The sequence below is a fragment of the Fragaria vesca genome, linkage group LG6 (genome assembly GCF_000184155.1).
Source record: "Fragaria vesca subsp. vesca linkage group LG6, FraVesHawaii_1.0, whole genome shotgun sequence".
Lineage (NCBI taxonomy): Eukaryota > Viridiplantae > Streptophyta > Magnoliopsida > Rosales > Rosaceae > Fragaria > Fragaria vesca.
In genome coordinates this window covers 14292182-14312588 of record NC_020496.1, presented here as the reverse complement: position 1 = coordinate 14312588, position 20407 = coordinate 14292182, and the positions used below count along the sequence as shown (strand labels likewise).

Sequence of the window (20407 nt, the reverse complement as noted above, 5' to 3'; positions counted from 1 at the left end):
CTCTAAAGTAGGGTTAGGCATATAAAATCGGTCCCGAGATCCCGTTTCGAAAATAATCGGGACGAGACGGGCCTTGAGAAGAAAAAGTGTGATCTTAAAACGGGACAGGCTTTGGGATTACTATATCAAATCTCGTAAGGGCTCGGTCCGGCCCATCCCTATACATATATATACCTTATAATTATAGCTTTAGTAGAGATGCCCAGTCACTTAAGAATGCACGTGTGAGGCTAGATACCCTTTTTGTTGACTTTCAAGAATCCCTCTCCCTCTCTCCCTCTCATTAATTCTTTCATCCCTCCTCTGAGTTCTCTCTCACAATCTCGCTCTCGCTATTACCCTCTATCTCACAAACTTCTATTATCCCCTTCCGTCTCTCAATCTCTCTTACTTGTTGTTCATTTGAGGGTTCAAAGAGACCAAGATCGGGGGTATTGATCAGCAACAACACAAATTTCTGCAAGTAATCTAGTGAATCTAGTTACGCACCAACCCTGATGTATCCTTTGATTTTGATTGTTTGTTTGAATTTCAAGTTAATTATTAATTTTTTTATTTTTTAGTGAAATCTACATATATGGGGTTTGTAATTGTAACTATTGAATGGAAAAAAAGAAATTCATCTTTGATAGATCTACTTATCTCGGATTTTGATTGTGTTTGTTTTGCTTGATTTTTGTGTTCTTGGTTGTAATTGATGGTATAGGCGAGAAGCCAGTCTCGACGGATGCTGAGCCCTATGTCCAGATTTTTTTTTTCTTAAAGCGAGGTTGAATCCCGATTTGGGCCCGGATCCGTCCCGGTCCCGATCGGGATCGGGATCAGTTTTAAAATAGCTTAATCTCGTCTCGTCTCGTCCCGTCCCGTGATATATTTCGGGATCAGGATTAGGTCGATCCAGCTCGTCCCGGCCCATGCCCTGCCCTACTCTAAAGTGAGAAAATTATGAATTTACATAAATTTCATAAAATCTAATCTAATGATGATGACAATTGACACATCACTCCTAAACTAATGTTAGGTTTTGGACTAACTGTTAACATGCCGTTAACTCTAGAAAAAAAAATGAAAAAAAGAAAAAAAACGAAACAAAAAATTGGAGATTTCTCATTAACAATATTATCTCTTCTACGTCAAGTTTCTTCTTTGTGCTTGATTTCTCTTTGCTTCGATTCCATGAATGTGCATACATAGTCATTCTTAGACTAGTATTAATTAATAAATTAATAAATAAATAATTCGATATAAACTATTCATAATTCAATATAAACTATACATAATTTTATTTTCATAATCGGAAATGAAGAATGAAGATGCTGATCAGGGCTTTTGAAAATGTTGATTTGAAAGAAATTTTATAACTGTAGTCATCTAAAGATATCCAAACCATGATTGAAGACTAAAATGTACACTGAACTTACTTTTGTTTTTGTTTGTTTTGGAAGAGAAAGGAAAATATTTCTTTTCTCCAGATGAAGGAGTGAATATTTCATTTCTTGTTTAACTACGTTATCCTCAAAGCCATTTTGGCCCAGAGACTAATCCGCGTTGATAGGTCATATATAGTTTATCCTCTATTGAGATGTTGAAGATTTTTTTCAATATTCAACGACGGTATCTTAGCTCAAAGCTTAAGATTAATCCACTATGAGAGGTCATATTTTATCCTCTATTGAGATGTTGATTTTTTTCAATATTTAACGACAATATCCTTAAAGCCTTTCTTGTCCTAAAGACTAATCCACGCCGAGAGGTCATGTCAAAACGCTTCCTCCTCTTAGCAAGTAGCAACCAAGAATAGATTAGAATTTAAACTCCAATCAGCGTCGGCGGGTTTTGAACTTGGGTATAGGAGTTCCACACCTAAACTCTTACCAACTCGACCACCTGTGGTGGTTGCAATGTTGAAGATGAGTTTATTGACATTGATGATTCATGATCAATCTGATAACAATAACTATTACTTATTTGATCCATGAAAATTAATCATATACTCGAGAAAATAGAATTTGATAATCGATCCCATTTCTTTATTTCCCAAACCATAATCCTATACTCAAACCATTTTTTATTTGTAATTATGAAAATAGGATTGATGATGAAACGGATTGCTCTGAGGCTGTGTCAGCTATACGAGTAATTCAACATGAAACTATGGAGGAAGCATGTCTTATAGATGATATAAAAAACTGATGAAGTCCTTTTCAGGCGTCTCTATCAGTCATATCCCTAGATCGTGCAATGGGGTGGCTCATCGTTTAGCTGCAGTAGCTTATGAAGATAAAATAGTGGTATATGGTTTTGTAGGCCTCCAAATTTCATTTGCAATGCCTTAATCTCTGATTGTACTCAAGCTGATTAAGCAGCTATCTTCTTTTTAATGAAAACTGTGGTTTAGATAAAAAAAAATGAAAATAGGATTGATGATGATATAGGACGCAGTCATGGAAGCAAAGAGAAAAAGAATAAAAAATGAAGAACAAGAAGGAACTTGATGCATATGAGAAATTCGACATTTCCACATGTTTTTTTTTCTTTTAAAGTTAACGGCAAGTTAACTAGGGAGCTAGATAAAAAACCTAACATAAGTGGAGGAGCGATGTGTCAATTGTTATGACCGTTAGATTAGACTAAGAGATTTGATTTTATGAAATTTACGTAAATTCGCAACTTCCTTGCTTTAAAGGAGCAAGATCCTTGTTTATCTGGAAAAGAAGGGAAAAACAGTAATGAAGTATGAGTGATTGAGAATTAAGGTGAATATTTTTTTTATTTTTTTATTATTATTTTTTATTAATAACTCAGTAACTCACACACCCTACATATGTCAATAAGGTTTGAACCCACGACCTCAAAGTTGTCAGTTAAACACCTTAACCAACCAAACCACGATTCACCGACGTGAATATATATACTTTCTAATATATCACAATGCTGTCTGACGTTACAAACTCTACTCGATTTAGGTACACACCATTTTTAACACTGTCAATATTAATTATGTAATTATTTATTTATTAGAAGACTAATTTAGTACTCTTACCCTCTCATCTCTCTTTCATACCAAAAAAAGAACCCATCTTTCCCTCCCTCCCTTCTCCCTCCATCCATTCTCCATTTGTCAATCTAAAACCCATAACCCATTTTATATCTCTCTCTTTCTCAACAAGTCATGATTCATGAACACAAGAAAGATTCTTGCTTTCTTCCTCATGAACTGGATTGACTTTAAGAACAACAAAAAATTGCCCAGAATTTCGATAAGAGGAACACAGACCAAATCAGATTTTGTCCATATTGAGAGAATCCTGGTTTTGTTTTTGGAAGAAATGGATTCCCTCAAGAACTTTGTTTGTGGTTGGTAATCGATGGTGGAGGAGATGGGTTTGTGATAGTAATGGAGCAGATAATCAATAGGTGTAGAGATAAATCTTGGTGTCCACAGTTGTATATGAGTTTTTTTCTTGTTTCATTCATAAAAATATGAGTTTGCCCTAAAAAAATATAACGGAAAACAAACAGACTAATTGAGAGACTAACAATATGTACTTAAGTTGGGTCATAGTTTTAACCTCAGACACCATTATGATATTATAGAAACTATATTCATCTTAATTATCAATCATCCATACTTCGTGTACTGTTATTAAAATTTTCCCGGAAAAGAATGATTAACCACCATTGACTATAAATATAAAGAAAAAGAGAAAAATTCTGCAACAGTCCCTAAACTATTGTGCCAATGCCAACTTGGTACCCAAACTCTAAAAACCATCAACGTGATACCCAAACACTAATTTTGAGATACCTCCGTCCATTTTTCTTGACGGATCCGTTTGTTTGCCAACGTGGCAAACATGTAAAAAAAAAATGTTAAATGACTATTTTACCCATTTTTGTTAGTTCATTGTTTTTTCTTTATATATTTTTTCCTCTTATTCTCGTTCTTCATGTTCTCTAGGATTTTGCGCTCACAACCAAATCTTAATCTTATATCTTCTATATTATCTCTGCTACACTACTTACCTTTCCTTAATAAAAAATTAAGATTTATCGATCATCTCACACATACATCATTCTAAAAAAAAAAAGTGTTTATCAAACCATCAAGCTAGCTTATGGCCTTTTGCTTTCAAAATAGATAGAACATAGAAGAAGGAAACTAGATCTGACATTCTCTCATTCCTCTCCTCCATGGGTGAACATATAATTAATCACCATCAAGCCTCACCCGCATCACCACTGTGTTTGCCGACCACTGAGGAATCAAACCTGTCCTCCTAGCCATCTAATGACGCCGAGGGGGGACTTCGCCCACCAACCTAGTAACCCATCTTGTCAGCCCTCGTTAACTCTCGACCCTCGACATTGGAACAGCTCGCTCATCTCGGTTTATTTCTAGCACCGATATCGGATTCTAAGGTCTTGACATTTCCCTCCGAGGAAGGCAACCGCAAGAAAGGGAAGCCCAACAGAGAAGATCGTTAAAGTTTTCGATTTTGCTCAAGCATACATTCGAGGACATTGAAGGTTCTCACTTGCATTTACATGAGTGGATTCCAGTCTAAAATAGGCCGTCGTTGAACTCCTATTCATGTTATGTTGGAGGGTGGGTATTTCGGGTTATCAATCATGAAGCTAAGGTAGTAACCTTGTTTTGTGTTTCATCAGCAAAACTAAATGGAGGTGAATTGGGTTTGGTTGGATTAGATTTAAGTTTTGGCTAAAAAGTATATTTTGCCTTTTTTCTTTTGTCCCATGTGCTTCTTACATCAGCAAGTAGACGGTTCTGTCATGTAAAATAGACAAAGGTATCTTGTTGAAGTCGAAATTAGTGTTTAGGTATCAGTTGATAGTTTAAAAGAGTTTAGGTATCAAGTTGGCCTTGACACAATAGTTTAGGGACCGTAGCTGAATTTTCCTCAAAGAAAAATTCAGCATTAGTGCTAGCACTTAAATGAAAAGCTAACGTGATACCCAAACTCTCAACTCTACCAATGTGAAACTGAAGACTTAATATCCACGACATGCCTCCGTCCAATTTTCATGAAGCCTCCATTAAAAAAGCTCATTCGGCTTCGGCAAGCATGTATCACATGTGTGATATTCTTATTAAAGGACATGCCTCTGTCCAATTTTTATGACGCCTCGAGTAAAAAGTTGATTTAGAAAGCAAGTGTTACGTGTGTGTTAGTGAAAAATGAATTTTTTTTCAACTTTTACAAAAAAAAAATGAAAAGATCAATTTGACGTTAGAGTGCTACATACACCAAAACTTTTTACCGAAAATTAATACCAAATGATGTGGCACTAGCCATGTCATCACTTTTGTTTTGATATTTTGGTGACATGGATTTTCTGATTAGCTTTAATCAACAAATTTAAACACTTAAATTCATATTAGTTTTTCATCTGAAATCCTAATTCACCATGCCACCGTGAAATTATCTACAAACTTGATCAAGCTAAACTATGGCAGATCTTTGGTTGTCAATAACAACACTTGATGAACTAGTTGATAGAGCCTGATTCTTAGAGTTTTTAACCTGGTCATCCGGTAATTTCTGTAATCTACCCATAACCCCTTCGCTCCATAATTTAATGCTGCAACCCATAATCATAATTGTTGGAGCGGAGAGATTCCACATTGGAAAAATGACAAATAAAATATAATTAATTAGTGGGTGAATCATTTCTAATTGTACCGAGGTCTTTTATGATTAAACTCTACATCTTAAATGTGGTTAAGTTGGGATAATATAGGTACACGGATGATCAACGGGCCACACTTGTCGTTGTTTAACATGGTCTCAGAGCGGTTCCTTCTCCAGTTAAGTCTCCATGAGCCTGAGTTGGTTCTTTCCGGGGGGCATGACCTAGGGTTTGGTACTTTGGAGTTTGGTTCTTTTGGTTATTATTAGCCCGTTTAGTTCTTCTATTGTTGGGGGTCCGGGTTTAGGTTTCTTTCCGTTGTCATGGGGTCCGGATTCAGTTTGTTATCAGTTTCACGTGTAGACTTAAAAGTTAGGTTGCACGTGAGCAGGCGTGTTGAAGAGAATAGATCCTAAATTGAAAAAGTGACAAATAAAATAAAATATAACTAATAAGTGGGTGAATCGTTCCTAATTGTATTTCCACGGGCCACGCTTAAAATGTGGTTAAGTTGAAATAATATTGGTATAAAGATAATCCACGGGCCACGTTTGTTGCTGTTGAACCATAACATATCTAAGGGGAGACATCGTTCTCACCCATAATCACCATCTCTAACAATAGTCATATTATATCAAATGTATACAATAGTCACATTGTATACAACAATGTGATATAGTGGGGGGGGGGGGGGGAGGGCGGTTTTACTGCTCATATAAGATGTGAAGTTACTGCTCATATAAGATGAGAAGAGATTGCATTTTAATCATATTAAAAGTAATACAAATAATAAATCAAGATAAATAAATTCCACCTCATTAATAATTTTCAATACCAAAGGCTGATTTGGCAGTTACCACATCATTTGGGATCTCATTTTGTATAATAATTTGTTGTCTAAAACATTTTTCTATAAAACAATTTCTCACAATTAATGTCCTACTTTCTCATTTTAATTTTTAGTTTTTAAAAATCATTTTCAAAAACATTACAGATTCCAAATACCATTTGATTTAGTGACATGAGTCCATTCTTTATATGTGGGAGGTCGTGAATTCAAGTTACAATTGTGACTCGTTGTAGTATCTGAGTTGTTTATTAATTAAAAAAAATTACTAGACGGTTTAGAAAGAATCTTTGCTCTCTAAATATTTCTATATTTTACAAAATTTATTATTTTGGATTTTTTTCTCTAAATATTTCACATTTTAAAAAATGAAAAAAAATCCGATGCACGAGAGAAAAGTTTCAAGCAAATAGCCTAAAGTCGTGTACACATGGCACGATCTGATTGTCCTCGTTACTACAAAGACCTCACTAATAAAAGCCGGAGCCACATAGGATTACAAAACTCGCAAACACGACTCATAAGCCAAGCCCGGTGTAACGCCAGCGATTTGCAATTATCAAATACACACACAAACTCTCCCCTCACAATTTCGAGAGAGAGAGAGAGAGCGAGTGTCCCTCATTCACTTTCTCACACACAGATCCAAACCCTAGAAATTGCAGATTCCCAATTCCACCAGATCCAATTCCAGAGGCGTCTCTGTATAGATTGATTCCAAGATTGGCACAATTTCTTGAGCCATGGCGTGTATAAAAGGGGTGAACAGATCGGCGTCGGTGGCGGTCGCGCCGGACGCGCCGTACATGGCGGCCGGGACGATGGCGGGAGCCGTGGATCTGTCGTTCAGCTCCTCCGCCAACATCGAAATCTTCAAGCTCGATTTACAGTCCGACGATCGTGATCTTCCGGTGGTCGGAGAGTCGACGAGCTCCGAGAGATTCAACAGGTTGTCGTGGTCCAAGCCCGCTGCTGGATCAGGCTCTCAAGACTTCGGCCTTGGCCTCATCGCCGGTGGACTCGTCGATGGGACTATTGATATCTGGAATCCGCTCACTCTGATTCGGTAACTCTCTCGCCTTTCGTGTTGGTTTCGACTAGGATTGAAACGAATCTCGGATTTTGTGCGGTTTCGAAATGTGGCTTTAGAATTTTTCGAATTCTCTAGTCTTTTTGTGTTTTACTATGATCTGCTTGATTAATTGTGATTGAATCTGTCCCAATTAGTCATTTTGATTTGGTTTTACAATCTATTTCTTTCTCTAGTTTTTTTTTCAGTGATATGGTGTGTGAACTTTCTTGCTGCGAGTAATGTAAATGTAGAGAAATCTGTGTGGAGCATTAATGCCATTCTACTCCTGGACCTTGGGGGACTAACATAAGACCCCATCCACTGGTTTATATGTTTTTTTATATTTTTTTATATTTTTAGAATGAGGTCACATGGTTTCTGAGCAAGTAATTTAGTGTAGATATTGGATGATGATACTTTTGCGAATGGACATTGTGTACTCTCTTCTGGCATATTTATTTTGGGCTGCTAGAGGTGGCATTACAAATGTTATATGATCCAGACATCTTGGTCAAATTTTTCCATGTTAAGATAGGTTTGGCATGACCTCTTTTCTCTTTTAATAAAACTCAGGTTTAAACTACCCACTTTATTTTCCAGCACACATCGTAGCTTCATAACTCAACAACTTGTCATTTGTTTATATAATTACTGGTTCAGTACCTCCTATATTTATCATGTTTCTTTTGGTGGTGGTGGTGGGGGTGTTCTGTGATCTCGTACATCAATATTAACTCTTAATACTATCAACTCTTAATACTATTATAGAATGGTGGTGGTGGGGGTGTTCTTTGATCTCGTACATCAATATTAACTCTTAATACTATCAACTCTTAATACTATTATAGAACGTATTCCTAAGTAGTAAGATATATAAAACTTGACGTGGTAGATTCTAGCCATAGTTTTTTTCATGTGTTCCTTGTATATTATCATATGACCAAGGTAGACGAGGCTTTAAACATTTATAAAGCTATTGCATTACTTCCTGGAACTTTTAGTATGATGCCATGAAATTTGTTTTTCGTTTGACGATTTCCATTATATTATGTATGTTCATTTAAATTATACTTTCTTGTGTATCAGGGTTGCTGATAAGTGTACTTTTACTTGAATAGTTTGCTATCTATGAAACTTTTGTGCTCATGTGTATATATTTTATTTTATTCCTGGGGCCTGTCAATACAATCAAATAGAAAGGCCAAGGGATCTCGAATATTAGGGAAATTGCAATACTTTGTGGCTCATGTTAAGTTTTGTCTCTTACTGTTATTTATGCCACCTTCTTTCTTCAAATATTATAGTATTTCTTTGGTTTGCTTTAGAAAGAACTTAATATATTGTTGCTTATTCTTAGTTCCAAGACGGGGGAAAATGCTTCAGTTGAGCATCTCACCAGACATAAGGGGCCAGTAAGTCTTTTTTTTTTAGATTCTTTCAGTGCTAGGATATTTGATGATTTGTGGCATGTTTTAACCTTCTAAAGCTTTTGTTTTATTATTCTTATTTTAGGTTCGTGGTCTTGAATTCAATGCAATTACACCACATTTACTTGCATCTGGGGCCGACGATGGTGAAATTTGCATCTGGGACTTGGCTAATCCTACTGAGCCAACTCAGTTTCCGCCTCTTAAGGTTTGTATTGATCGGTTATCGGATTGTCGAAGTTCAATTCTTTTTCTCTGAATGCATCACACACTTTTCTTCTAATATGCCATGAAATGCACTACTAGGGCATAATCTCTTAAACACAGCTTTCTTCAGCTGGTCTCTCTCGTAAAGGACGAACTATTGGACTTGTAACTCGTACAGACATCTAACATATATAAATATGTATGCACAATATGTGACTTTGTAGCAAAAGTAAAGCATTAGGTCTTGAATATGTAAAACACGATTTTTCTCGAACTGTTTTCTGTTTTAAAGGACAAACTATTGGACTTTGGACTCGTATACACGTCCATGTATATTTGGACAGCTAACATATATAAATATGTACGCGCAATATTTATGGCAAGAACTATGTACTGGATCTTGAATATGTAAATGCGTGAATATCTGTAAGTTTTCTTATTCTCTTGTTCGTTTTAATGAAAGTTCTACAAAAAAAAGTTTTTACAATATGCATAGCAATTATGATAAAGATGTGGGATTTTCAAAGAAATAAAATAAGCAATGAGAACTGGACAGCTGGGAAGGACGAGAGTCTTCTTTTTATATGTAACTTGATGAGGCATATAAACATATATTGTTACCATGTTCCTCTACCATAGTAAGATCTGTCTCTCTACTTTTCTAAATATTTGAGAATGTTATGTATCTGGGCATTATTGATCCTTAACTTATGATCTTCATGCAGGGAAGTGGCTCTGCTGCCCAGGGTGAGATTTCATTTTTATCTTGGAATAGCAAGGTCCAACATATACTGGCATCCTCTTCATATAATGGGACAACTGGTGAGTAACCTTATACTGTTCAAGGATTTGTTGGCTACAGATTGCAGTTAATTTCAGAAAATGACATCTGATATCTTTTCCAGTGATTTGGGACCTAAAAAAGCAAAAGCCAGTGATTAGGTAACGTCTCTCTCTCTCTCTCTCTCTCTTTCTTTTTTTTTATTTTTACTGTTAACTGATCTCGCATTCTTGCACAAATGTGAACAACCTTTCAACGACTTGACTTAACATTATTTGCTGACAGCTTCACGGATTCAGTTAGAAGACGTTGCTCTGTTTTGCAGTGGAATCCTGATATTGCCACTCAGCTTGTTGTTGCTTCAGATGACGACGGTTCACCTTCTCTCAGGGTAACAAATTTGCACATGATATTTCATTTGTCTAGCCATGAGAATGTCTTAGGGATCAAACATGTTAACTTCTTAGTTTATGCAGCTCTGGGATATGCGTAATATAATGTCACCAGTTAAAGAGTTTGTGGGGCACACTAAAGGTAACATGTGCAATATGATTTATCTTCCTATTACTTGTTGTTGTGATATGTTTAATCCTTTCCCTTTTGCTTGGGAATTATCTTTGCCCTGTATGGATGCCATAAGTTTTGGAATTTCTGTTACACCCCCCTCTTTTGTTATTGTTCTCTGTTGTTAACCTTTGTATTTATGGGTTAGTTTAATTATTAGACTTGTGGCTTGTGAAATAAATGTTTCTATGTAACTTGCTCTCTTGTCATTGTTCTCTGTTGTTGACCTTTGTACTATTGGACTACTAATAATTGCTGAGATTAAAATTGAACCGCCTTCAAGTTTGGAGAAAAAAAGGGGTATTTATGGAACTGTATTAGTTGGCTGAGATAATCCAGCTGTCAAATCCTAACTTGCTGGTCAGCTCGTGTTTCTCTTACTATAGTACACCCCATTTCGTTTATTCTAGGTCATCTCTACTACCGTAAAGCCAAACCAGAAAAACTTCACCAAATTGTGGATTGCCTGAATTACCCTTCATACTGAAAAAACCACTTAAAATGGATTATCCTATAAGAAAAAACATAAAACAAAATGAAAGAAGGTGGTGGAAAAAAAATTCACATTTTTCTTCTATTCAAACACGTGCATCACATGGGTATGAGGCTATTAGTTTGAAAAAAAGGAGGGAGAAAGGATCAGGACATTGTCAAAACCTCTAGTTGCTAGTCATTGCTATAGACACTTACCCTATCTTGTTTATGCAAATGGAGGTGGGAGAAAGGATCACTACATTCAAAGACCCTTCTGATTTTATGACTAAAATGTAAAATTGGGGAATAGTTGTTTCCGATGGTGGCCGAAGATTTTTTTATTATGCATTGTGTTCTCATTTTTCGGAATGTGTTAATTACTGTAGCATCAACTTCACCGTGTTGATTAGATGTGCTAATGATTATTGTATGTGTATAATCTTACCCCAGGTGTAATTGCAATGTCATGGTGTCCTAACGACAGCTCTTATCTGCTAACATGTGCCAAGGATAATCGAACTATCTGTTGGGACACAGTTTCTGCAGAGGTATTACTTTACTCTCCTCAGCACAGACCAATGCTTTTTGTACTCAACCTCAATTGTTCCCCTCACTTCTGGTGTCAGTTTAATCTGCTTTTTTTTTTCGTGGGGTGCACTGTTTGGTGTTTAATTTGACTGTTTTCTTGTATGTTTGTCCAGATTGTATGTGAATTGCCTGCAGGCACCCACTGGAATTTCGATGTGCACTGGTATCCAAAAGTACCTGGAGTGATATCAGCATCTTCATTTGATGGAAAAATTGGAATTTATAATATTGAGGTATGCCCTTTTTCTTATTGCTATTTTAAAGTTATGTAATGTAAATCCTCTCAGTGTGATATTTGATGGATACGAATTGAAAGAACAAAAATTGAAGTCAGGAATCTGACATTGAGATTGGTGAGCCAAAAGCATTTGAAGTGACCAGTTAAATAGAATGCTGCCCAACAGTATTGTTGGTGAATGCTTATACTAAGTTTTTTTTATTTGATAAGAATGCTTAGGCTAAGTTTGATGATTGATGAACAACTAAAACTCATGATTGGCCATCATTATTAGCTGGTGTGCAGCCTTTTGTTTCAAAATTTGAAGAAGGAAGGATTGTTTTTTTGTTTGTTTTGTTTTTGGTAATTGGAATACAAGCATGTATTCTGATGAGTGAACTTACTGTGGTTAATCTTCTTTCCCCACAGGGTTGCAGTAGATATGGTGTGGGGGAGAGCGACTTTGGTGCTGGTATAATTCATACTTGTAACAATTGCATGTTATTAGTACTCTTTTGTTGTATTAGCATTTTTCTTTCTTCTCTTTCCTTCTTTGTTTTCCGGTATTCCCACATCCTCTGTTTTGCCAGCTGGCAATAATTCTTGGTGATTCTTTGACAAGATGGATTCAGGGGTTAGGACTGGCGTATACTATAGGAAAATTAAAAAAACATTGAAATAATTGATTATATGCGTTTTTTCTGTTCTTTTGGATTTCTTCAGGTCAACACCTAATTAGGAAATTGAGGGGTAATCAGACAATGATTGTATGACCTTCAGGTCAAAGATTACCAATCACAGGAATTACCAAAATGCATCTGTCCAATTATTGTAATACGGAAGCATTAAATAAATTATGTCTTGCAGCTTTAGATTCGGATTAGAATTGTGTAATGGTATAATAGGTACCGACACTTCTGTTTGTTAAATAGATGAGGATCAATGATCATACAAAACTCGAAAAATGAAAAATATTCAAAAGAAACGGAAAAAAGCTTCAGCTTTAGTGCCAAGGGACCCACAACGCCTCACTTGTATTCGTAATGGTCCTAAGAAATGATTATGGAATAATGTAAGATCGGATATTTTGAAACTGCATTTTATTTTCAACAAGTTCTCCTGGAAGGAGTGTCGCCTATTGCTACTGTCTCTCTCTCTGTCTCTCTCTCTCTCTCTCTCTCTCTCTCTAAGCTCATGTGTTTTTCCTTTCTACACAGGGCCTCTGAGAGCACCAAAATGGTACAAGCGACCAGCTGGGGCGTCTTTTGGTTTTGGAGGCAAGATCGTGTCCTTTCACCCTAGTTCATCTGGTGCAGGTGCTTCAGAGGTAAGTTATTAGTATGCTGCCTGCATTGGCTTTGTGAACTTATGATGCACTTTATAGCTTTTTATTTTTTTATTTTCCAGGTTTATGTGCACAGCTTGGTTACTGAACAAAGTTTGGTGGATCGCTCATCTGAATTTGAAAGTGCAATACAAAATGGGGAGAGGTCTTCACTCAGGGCTTTATGTGACAAGAAGGCACAGGAGTCTGAGTATGTCATTTACCATAAGAAATTAACATTTTCATCAGCCTTGGGAGAGACACCATTTCTATCCCTTCAATTCTCTTTTATCATGTTTGTTCTTGGCCTCAATTTTTCATGGTTATCTTGCCAGGACTGCTGATGACCGGGAAACATGGGGATTATTAAGGGTTATGTTTGAAGATGATGGGACTGCAAGGACAAACCTGATCACACATCTTGGTTTCATTGTACCTGAGGAAACAAAAGAAATTGTTGAAGACAATCTATCTGCAGAAGTCAATGCACCTGGGATTGAGGATTCAACAACTGACAAAGCTGGTTTGGGTGATGAGAAGGAAACTACAATTTTTCCTTCTGACAATGGAGAAGATTTCTTTAACAATCTTCCTAGTCCTAAAGCTGACACTCCTCATTCAACCTCTGGTGACAAATTTGTGGTGGGGGACACAGTTCCTATTACAGACCAAGTTCAAGAAGAACATGATGAACTGGAAGAGAGTGCTGATCCATCATTTGATGAATCAGTTCAACATGCTTTAGCTGTAGGAGATTATAAAGGGGCTGTTGCAAAGTGCATGTCAGCAAATAAAATGGCTGATGCTTTAGTTATTGCTCATGCTGGTGGTCCTACATTGTGGGAGAGCACTCGGGATCAATACCTTAAGTTGAGCCATTCACCTTACCTTAAGGTACTTGAACCTTCTTCTTTTGTCCTTGAAGGCAGTAAACCACGTGATTTTTTTACATGTGATGATTTCTGTCACAATAATATGGTAGAATAATTATTTTGATTTATCTTTTGAAATCGGAACCTTTGTTTGCTGTCAGATTGTTTCTGCAATGGTGAGCAATGATCTATCAAGTCTTGTTAACACCAGACCCCTCAAATTCTGGAAGGAAACACTTGCTGTTCTCTGTAGTGTAAGTTCCATGCTCGAATAGTCTGATAAAATGTATTATATATGCAATAAGTGAAGTTTTAGAACATATGTGCATTTGAATAGGTGTTACATAACTATTTCCGAGTCTTCTTAACTGCACTTACAATTGCTATATATGTGATTTATGTCATTTTCTTTTTCATGATCCAACAGTTTTCATCAGTAGAGGCGTGGGAAGACCTGTGTAATATGCTTGCTGCCAGACTTATAGCTGCTGGTAATACCCTCGCAGCAACTATTTGTTATATATGTGCTGGAAATATTGATAAGACAGTAGATATTTGGTCAAGGAATCTGACAACTGATCACGAAGGGAGATCCTATGTTGACCTTCTTCAGGTAACTTTGTTTTATATATATATGTGTGTATATATACATATATTGTATCTTATAGTGCATCGAAGCTTTCAGGACTTGAATTTGACAAAATTATGTATTTGCTTTAGGAATTAATGGAGAAGACTATAGTACTTGCCTTGGCAACTGGACAGAAGCGATTTAGTGCATCTTTGTGTAAACTTGTTGAGAAATATGCTGAAATTTTAGCTAGTCAAGGTCTTTTAACAACAGCACTGGAGTACCTGAAACTCTTGGGCACTGATGAATTGCCACCTGAACTTGTGATCTTAAGGGATCGTATTGCTCTTTCTACAGAACCTGGTATGTACTTTTTGGAAATGCTGTATTTGCTGTTCATTATGGGGCCTCTTTGTGTTACTTCTAGAAGACCGAAAAGAACATTTTAAATGTGGCAAAAATCTTTTGTAGGAGGAAGCACTTGACAGGTGCTCAGGCGATAATTATTTATTTAGTTTTTTATTCTTTTCAAAATTTTCATTATTTGTACGAACTTTTTTGAAAATGTTTTTATTTTTTATTTTATTTTATAAAGAAGCCTCATGTACTATTTCTTTGCTGAAGATCATGTTCGGCAGCCATCAATAATAATATGATGATTGTTATCAATTGTGTAAAAGTTATTATATATACATGATATAAGATTCACTTGATGTTGACATATCTCAAATATGAAGCCTTTTCCTCATACCTGCATTATTCATCACCACTGATGGATTGTATCTGTTGTTTTGCTGCAACAGAGAAAGTCGCCAAGTTTGAAAACCCTGCACCAGCTAATATATATCCAGAACCAAACCCTTACAGGCCAGGGAACGTTTCATATTATCAGGTGTTCATTCAGATATGTCGTCGTTGTTTTGTTGCCTAACAAGTGTCTTCATTGTGGATTAACTTTATCTTGAACGTTTTCTTATTAAATTGGGTAGGAACCAACTCCGACACATGTGCAACCTCGTGGTCCTGGCAATACGTATGATGTTTATCCTGAACCTGCGAATCCTCCGTATCATGGATATTCTCCCGCCCCTTTCCACCAGCCTCCGTCACAGCCTCCATCACAGCCTCCTAACATGTTTGTTCCTATCCAAACACCTCAAGTACCAAAGGTACCTTTGCCTTTTGTTATTAATATATATATTCTTTCATAATATCGTGTTTCTAAATTTAGACCTACAAGTCATTTTTTTAATTAGTTTTTTTTTTTTTTTTTTCTAATCCTTGAGTTCGTGGTATACAAGGAACATTTTCATATGACTTGTATATGTTTTTCTTGTAGGACAAATTCTATACAACTCCTGCACCTACTCAGCCTCCCGCGACCTTTATTCCTTCGACTCCTCCTGCTTTGTTAAATGGAGAAAAATATCAGCAGGCCAACACCAACTCGCTGGGTTCTCAGTTGTATCCTGTCTGTAGATCTGCACTTGATTTTAAATTAAAGGTCTGAACCATCTCCACAATGTATATTCTAATGTTTTCTCTGTTTATGCTACAGCAGGGAGGTGCTTTTCAACATATGCAAACAGGGCCTAGTTCAGGAGCTCCTCATCAATCACATGTCAATCCAGTTCCCGGAAATAAGATGCCACAATCTGTGCCCCCTCCACAAAGTGGGTTTATGCCAGTCACTAATCCAGGAGTTGTTCAGGGGACTCTGCAGCCATCTAGTCCCCCTGCTCCAGCTCGACAGTCTGTGGCTCCAGCTCCACCACCTACCATACAGACAGCTGATACTTCAAAAGTTCCTGGTAATTTTTTGCTTTAATCTGGTTAAACCTTCTGATTCTGTGGGGGTTTGCTTCCCTTTGAACTTGGGCTATCTTTATATGAAGCAAACTTCATATTGCAGCTTAAGAAGACAAGTTACTTCAATTTTCTAACTTGAGTGCATTTTTGTGGTATATAACAGCCCACCAAAAGCCCATAATCGCAACACTAGGGAGACTTTTCAATGAAACCTCTGAAGCGTTGGGAGGTTCACGTGCGAACCCAGCTAAGAAGCGTGAAATAGAAGATAATTCGAAGAAGATAGGAGCATTGTTTGCCAAACTTAACAGTGGAGACATATCTAAAAATGCGGCTGATAATCTTGTGCAGCTGTGCCAGGCACTGGATAACGGTGATTTCAACACTGCGCTAACAATTCAGGTACTAAAATGGAGACTTCAACCCTTATGTATGTCAAACGATGAATATATGCTTAAATTTTCTTTGGTTTCGTCCTTATTAGATACATCTTACCACTACCGAGTGGGATGAATGCAACTTTTGGCTTGCAACCCTCAAGCGGATGATCAAGACCAGACAAAATGTGAGATTAAGTTAAGGAGGTTCCCGAGTGTCAGATTGATTGGTTTTTGAAATTTCATGTGGCCCAAGGCTTGTTGGTGCAGGAGTTGTTGCATCTTTTGTGCACACAAGGAGAGCATCTATAGGTTTCGATTTCAGGAATTTGGTCTCAATATCACTTTCGTAGGCCAGTGATTGGTTTCAAAGCAGTTAGTGAAGATAGTATCTGGACAGTAATGGACTTGTCGACTGTTTCTATTTTATATTTGTAGTTATCAGAAATAGTATTGATTTTCTTTTTTCTCACAGTTGCATAGGATGTTTGCAGAGCTGCTTCAAGCATTTCTAGTGGTCTGGTTACGTTGGCCATCAACGTGTACCACCTTTGTGATTTCATTATATGAACCCACAAATCAGAATGATGACTTCAATTTTGATGAAAGTGATCGACTTGCTTTGCTTTATATTTACTCTTTTGCCAATTTGGGATATATAAAATACACTTTTGGCAACATATTTTTTCTCTTTTGGTTTCAGTATCATAATTCTATTCATGCGATCATTGTGGTCACTGATGTGGAAATTTTGATGGACACTTGCTCGGTCCCTTTAACAACCTTGAAATTCATCTGTGTTGCTAGCAGTTGCTCCGTCCCTAAGAAGATGAGCTCTTCCCGTCAAACCAATAGAAAATATGTCACATCTTGACTCTTATATTTTTACCTTGTTTACTAGCTGGTTTATAATAAGAATTTTACTGTCTCCGTCATTGAGTTAATAGTTTAATTGGTCCCTAGAGGGGTTTCGGGGACGATTATGTGCGGAGGATTATTCGTAAGAGGAAAATACGACGACGGTAAAAATAGTAAATTTTAGCTAGTAAAAGGTAATTTTTATTCGGGTATTATTTTTGGGAGGCCCAACCCATTTTCCTCCCTTTCTCTTCTTCTCTCTTTTCTCTTCCTTCTCCCTCCCGTGCTCTCTCTCCGCCGGAAGCTCCCAGCCACCAGTTGCCGCCGTCCGGCCAGCCAGCTGCCGCCGCTCCATCCCAGTTCAGAGCCCCGCCACCTCCTCTCCCTCCCCGGCCTAGCCCCCGAGCCTCTAACCCGCCGGAAGAGGAGAAATCCTGCCGGAGACGCCGGGAAGCATTTCGCCGGAACTCCCTCCTCCGGCCACCAATCCGGGCAAGCTTGGTACGGTTTTGTAGCCCTCCAACCCAGCAGCCTTGCCCTAAAAGGACTCTCCCTCTCTTGAGCTAGGTAAGGAGAAATGTGGAGTTGAAATTTATAGGGCTTTTAAGTGTTTGTGTTCGATTGCCCTAGTTAGGCTTGGATTTTGGGTTTGTGCTGGTCAGGAAAGTTGTAGAGCATGATGAGGAGATTATTCTGTCAAAATTTCATAGGTTTTGGAGGTCGCCGGAATTGGCCTCCGGCCGCCGCTGGTTGGGAGATTTTTATGTTTTTAAATGTGGAATATTAAGGGGAGTTTATTGAAGTGAGTTATGGAATTTTTGGTTGAGTTTTGGATAGGTTTGTGAATTTCCGAAGTTTGGTATTTTGGCGGTTAATTAATGTAGAATCCGGCCGTAGGATTTAAGTCGTATTCTGTGGGAAATTGTTTTTACGGCTGCCGGTATGTTCGGCGAAGTTTGAGCCGTATTGAGTTAAGAATGGCGAATTTGGGCAACGATGAGTGTGTGGGAGGCTCACGTTTAATTTTACCCATTTTGTTTAAATATTGGTTTTTTGGTGGGAAATTAATTATATATTTGGAACAGGACGAGAGGAGGCCCGAGCAGAGAAAGCCTCGGAGCGTCATCAGGCTTAGGCCTAATTTGTGAGTGGACCTTTATTTTAATTGAAAAGCATGCGATGAATTATCTGTTGATCATTTAATTCTTTTCCTGAGATTTATTTATTTCTCGGATATTTGGCAATTTTCCTCCTTTGGAGAGATTCCGAAAATGAGATTTTCGGTGGATATGTTTATTGGATGTTTATGATGATAGTATGTATATGTAAATGCTAGCTAGCCATACGTGCTTATCCGCCATAATGAGGTAAAATACCATTATGGTGTGACGTGAGTGTTAGACACAAGCGTAGTAGCCCTATATGAAAACTATTTTCTCATTTGGTTTATTTAGGTTTTCATATAGGGAGTCCACACGTATATACACTCGTGCTTTTTCCGCCATAATGAGGTACAATTCCATTATGGTGTGACGTGAGCGTTAGACGCAAGCGTAGTAGCCTTGTATGAATTTCTATTTTTCTAATTTGTTCTTAGAATTTATACAAGGAGTCTGACGAGTGTGAATATATACACTTATATATGTTTATATATAATTTAGCCTGAGAGGCTGTATTTTATTAAGTTTGGAGACTAGCCGGTGCTGGTCGTGAAGTTGCCAGTTTTTGAGTTGAGGGCTTTTGAGCGATTGCATGCAGTATTATTTTATTTGAAAATTAAATTGGGGAAGCATAAAGAAATATTTTTATTTAATTTATTTTTGTCCACTCACTTTAACTGTTCCACATGTTTTCCCCTGGGCTCTTCGTTTTAAATTGCCCAGTCTGCAGAGTTCAGGTTGGACCTAGTAGGAGACGAGGCATAGTTACCCGCTTTTCCGCCAGTTTTCATCAGTAGGTCCTGTTTAACCTACTAGTGTTTTCTTGCTTCCGTTAGTGTCTAGTAGCTCTGAATACTTTGAGATTATTGTATATTATTCCGGTGGTGTGCTTGGTCGATTGACTTTATGTTTATAATTGCTGAAGAATAATATTTGCTTTTATTTAGCTGGATAATTGTGTGATATTTTTGGAAGTGCTGTAGTAAGTGTGTGAATTGGAGATTTTTCGGGTTAGGGTTGTCCATCTTCAAGGGAGGTTTTACCAATTTTTTCAGTAAATTTTCCTTGGAGGTGGTCCCCGCACGACTTACTCCGGGTTTCAGGGTGAAATTCGGGGTGGGTCGTGTCAAAATACCTGTGGATTTGCTGGACATCCTTAAATCCTTAATAACTATTGCTCCATTAATCTTCACGCTGAGCAAAACTTTGGAGTCGAATCTCTTGGTCTTATATAATTCATGATTTGCACCAACGTCGACGTATCAGTTGTTTGAACGACAATCGCTAGCTTGCTGCTGCCTAATTTTTTATTCCCTTTCTTTTTCATCATGCATCCTCACAAACAATTTCACAACTACTTAAAGTACGAAATATTTATATTTCAAAATTCAAACGTGTTATTTAAGTAAGAAATTTGTTGTATAATGTAAAAACGAAAAGGGTGCGGCTATTGTCACTCTATAAAATACATTGTTCGCCCTACATCATAATATTACCTATGTTAATCCAATTTTACCCTTGATCTAAAATAACAAAAAGAACAAAAAAATAATAATAAAAATCATATTCACGGCAGTTCCAACATTAAGGAGATGAACTTCCTGGAA

General features: G+C 37.2%; 1 protein-coding gene across 1 annotated transcript; it reads left to right on the top strand.

The window, feature by feature from the left end:
* The first annotated feature begins 7079 nt into the window (after positions 1 to 7079).
* Positions 7080 to 17459, top strand: LOC101300934 (protein transport protein Sec31A-like). Its single transcript, XM_004303042.1, has 22 exons — positions 7080 to 7565; positions 8929 to 8983; positions 9084 to 9206; positions 9931 to 10027; positions 10111 to 10147; positions 10272 to 10377; positions 10463 to 10520; positions 11475 to 11572; positions 11726 to 11845; positions 12259 to 12301; positions 13047 to 13156; positions 13237 to 13364; positions 13489 to 14047; positions 14187 to 14279; positions 14453 to 14638; positions 14746 to 14959; positions 15400 to 15488; positions 15586 to 15765; positions 15936 to 16067; positions 16158 to 16407; positions 16569 to 16807; positions 16890 to 17459. Exons 1-22 carry the CDS (start codon positions 7243 to 7245, stop codon positions 16983 to 16985), a joined length of 3336 nt encoding a protein of 1111 aa, XP_004303090.1. The 5' UTR covers positions 7080 to 7242; the 3' UTR covers positions 16986 to 17459.
* The last annotated feature ends 2948 nt before the right edge of the window (positions 17460 to 20407 follow it).

Coding starts and splice junctions, on each gene's coding strand:
- LOC101300934 (XM_004303042.1), top strand. CDS start 7,243: ATGGCGTGTATAAAAGGGGTGAACAGATCGGCGTCGGTGGCGGTCGCG. Junction 9,207..9,930: donor CTCAGTTTCCGCCTCTTAAG/GTTTGTATTGAT, acceptor ATCTTCATGCAG/GGAAGTGGCTCTGCTGCCCA. Junction 15,766..15,935: donor AAACACCTCAAGTACCAAAG/GTACCTTTGCCT, acceptor TTTTTCTTGTAG/GACAAATTCTATACAACTCC.